Source organism: Pseudogymnoascus verrucosus (assembly GCF_001662655.1).
Source record: "Pseudogymnoascus verrucosus strain UAMH 10579 unplaced genomic scaffold scaffold_125, whole genome shotgun sequence".
Lineage (NCBI taxonomy): Eukaryota > Fungi > Ascomycota > Leotiomycetes > Thelebolales > Thelebolaceae > Pseudogymnoascus > Pseudogymnoascus verrucosus.
In genome coordinates, this window is record NW_017263776.1 from 1 (window position 1) to 2728 (window position 2728).

The following is a 2728-nucleotide window of genomic DNA, read 5'->3' on the forward strand; positions in this document are numbered from 1 at the left end:
CGGTATGTGGCCGCCCAAGATAGCGAAATGTAGAGCAGTGCATTGCAGATCCCAGGCAACGACATTAATATCGTAGAAGTCAGGTTCATCCTCGTCATCATCTGGTATGTCGTTCGACTCTCCAGGTGCGGCCTCCTTAACTTTAGTGAAGCCCTGAGTCTCCGAGTCGTTATCACTATCATCTTCCGTCTCAACCTCCATGCCTGAGCCTTCCGAATCGCTTCCGTCGGCATCTTCCATCTCCACGTCGTCATTTTTAGATTTCTTTGCGGCCAATTTAGCAGCTCTAAGTTTATCCTCCTTTTCTGCCTCTTCCTCTTCATTTGCAAGACTCTTGTCCATCAAGATCTTTATGATATCGGCATGGCCCAGTTGTGCAGCAATATGCAAAGCACAACGTCCATCAAGGAGTCTGGCGATGATTTTCGCACCGTTATCAATGAGAACCTTGGCAATATCTGCATGTCCATTGATAACCGCCAGGTGAAGAGGCGCCCTTCCGACATAATCTCTGGTGTTGACGTCGTTGCCTTCCTGCTCGCACCAGCTCGTAATGTAATCAATATCGCCATCGACAATTGCCTGACAAAGCATTTGGGTGTTTCCAACATATGCCATCTCAGTCCAGTCATCGGTGGTAATGGGATTGAAGCTACCAATCTCCTGGCGTCCAGGGTCATCCTTGACAAAGGTAAGGGATCCTGAGATGTACGTCTTGCTCTCTTCCTCTGCAATCTCAATCTCCTCGTCTGTCTTAGGAACAGGGCAAAAGCCACAGCAATCTCCCAAAACATCCTCAGCAGTGCCGAAGAAGCAGGGGTGACGATGCAGGTCAACCTCGCGCTCCTTGGGGCGATTCCATTCCGAGTTGAGGAGGAGATCCTTGGTATACAGCACTCGTTCAATTTTGCGTGCAGTAAATCGTTTTCCATACGGCACAACCATGGTGTGGTAGTTGGAAACCTGGTCTTCTTCGGCCCAGTCGGCAACTTCGTCCTCTTGCTCATCCTTAATATTTCCAAAGAGCTTATGCTGGTCTCTGACGTGTCTGTCAACAGCGGGGCGACCTCTCTCTTTGCGCCTCTCGTCAGTATATCTCTCGCGGTCCACTGTTTGGGGAAGCTTTTCCAGGACTAGAAGTCTGGAAAGACCAAGCGTCTTCCGGAATGCCCTCTCAAAGATGGTGGGGTCGACGCGCGAGCGGTCAAGGTCAGGCCAATGGACTTCAAATCCGCGGTGAGAGTATTTCGAGAGGCGATTCTCGTACGACGGTGATCGACGAGTAAGGTCAATAGTATTGGTCTGAGTCGAAAACGCCGCAAGCGCTCTAGGACTGCCATAGACCTCGTTGCCATCGTATGCAACGCAGGCACAGTCAACATCGAAACCAGTGATAATCTGAGAGATGGAATCGTAGAGACGCAGGACAATCTGCACGTGCCGAGTCGGATATTGACTGGCAATAGTGATGGCGTTCTTCGTGCGAATAGTCGTTACTTCGTGAAGAACACTGTCCTTAACCGCTGTCTCAATGTGCTTAATCTTCTCCAGTGCCTCCTCCTCATTAAGTCCATAGAGGAAGAGATCCACATCACTCGCCGGGGCAAGCCGATCATGATAGTACTCCCTCAAGCTCTTCTTGCTTCCAGACCACTTCTCCGGGACGGGCAAAAGCGCAGTCGTAACAGAACTCCCTGCAGCAACAACATTGCTCCAGTCAAGTTCGCTCAATGACGATTCGGAGAAGAGGTTGAAGTTGCTCTGGAACTCCTTCAAGGATGTAACCACAGCTGGAGATCCGTCGGGCTTACGATCAGCCTTGCTGAGGCCCATAATATACTTTTCCTTCTCAGCGTCCGTCTCAGCGTCCAGCTTGCGCGCGCGGACCTTCAGAGACGACTCCTGCCCAGCAAAGATGGGGACCATATTGATGTGTCCATCTTTCAGGACCGGGTCATCCGGCTGCTGGGCATAGAACTTCCTGAGCTCCGCCTCGTAGGCGTGATACGGCTCGAGAAGCTCAGGCACCGGCGTGTCCTTTGCATTGGATAAATATTGGGCAAAATCTTTGACAGCTGCGGGTAGGGGGGGCAGCTCCAGGACAGCCTCAATCTCTGGACTGCTGCTTTTCTGGCGCTTGGCGTTGGGGTTTTGTTCGACGGCGAGCTTCTCTAGGTTTGTGCGGAGAGAAGGCATGGCGTGAAGGGGTGTTCAGGCGCGTTATAATATGTCGTAGAAAGCTCTCAGAAAACAGAGGGAGGCTTAATCAGGGAGGTGGGGATTTGTGAATGTTAATAGTTAGGGGAATTTGTTGAAGGCTGAATGTGACAATGGACTGGCATTCGACAAAGCATTCAAATGAAGGAGAAGATGAAGATGGATGCAGAACAAGAGATTGAAAGGATATTGAAGCTACATATATACAGATATCGCCTTAACACATTTTAACCCACGCCCGTGAGGCAGAATCTCAGCCGAGCGGTCAATTCCAATGGAGGTGGAGAGGTATCGTCAAGCTAACAGGGTTGCGGCACAGAAATCGTCCGAGAGCGGGCCAGCGAGTGGATGTGCTGCCTTGTGACAGGGATCCCCGCTCTTTCAGCTCAGCTCCTCCATTGGAAAGTTCGCGACGCGTGCGACTAAGAATCGGCGCGTGTTCCCGTGATTTTAATTATTTACCCTTGGCTGCGCCGAGGGAGCCTGGAGGTGGTGGAGAGGATCCAAGAGA

At 51.1% G+C, this 2728-nt stretch overlaps 1 protein-coding gene across 1 annotated transcript; it reads right to left on the reverse strand.

Annotated features, from left to right (window-relative positions):
• VE01_10712 (uncharacterized protein) lies at nucleotides 1–2516 on the reverse strand (the record flags this gene model as incomplete). The annotated part of the gene is made up of 1 exon (XM_018280104.2): nucleotides 1–2516. A coding segment is annotated over exon 1 (2196 nt), but the record flags the coding sequence as incomplete, so codon positions are not given.
• Between the last annotated feature and the right edge of the window lie 212 nt (nucleotides 2517–2728).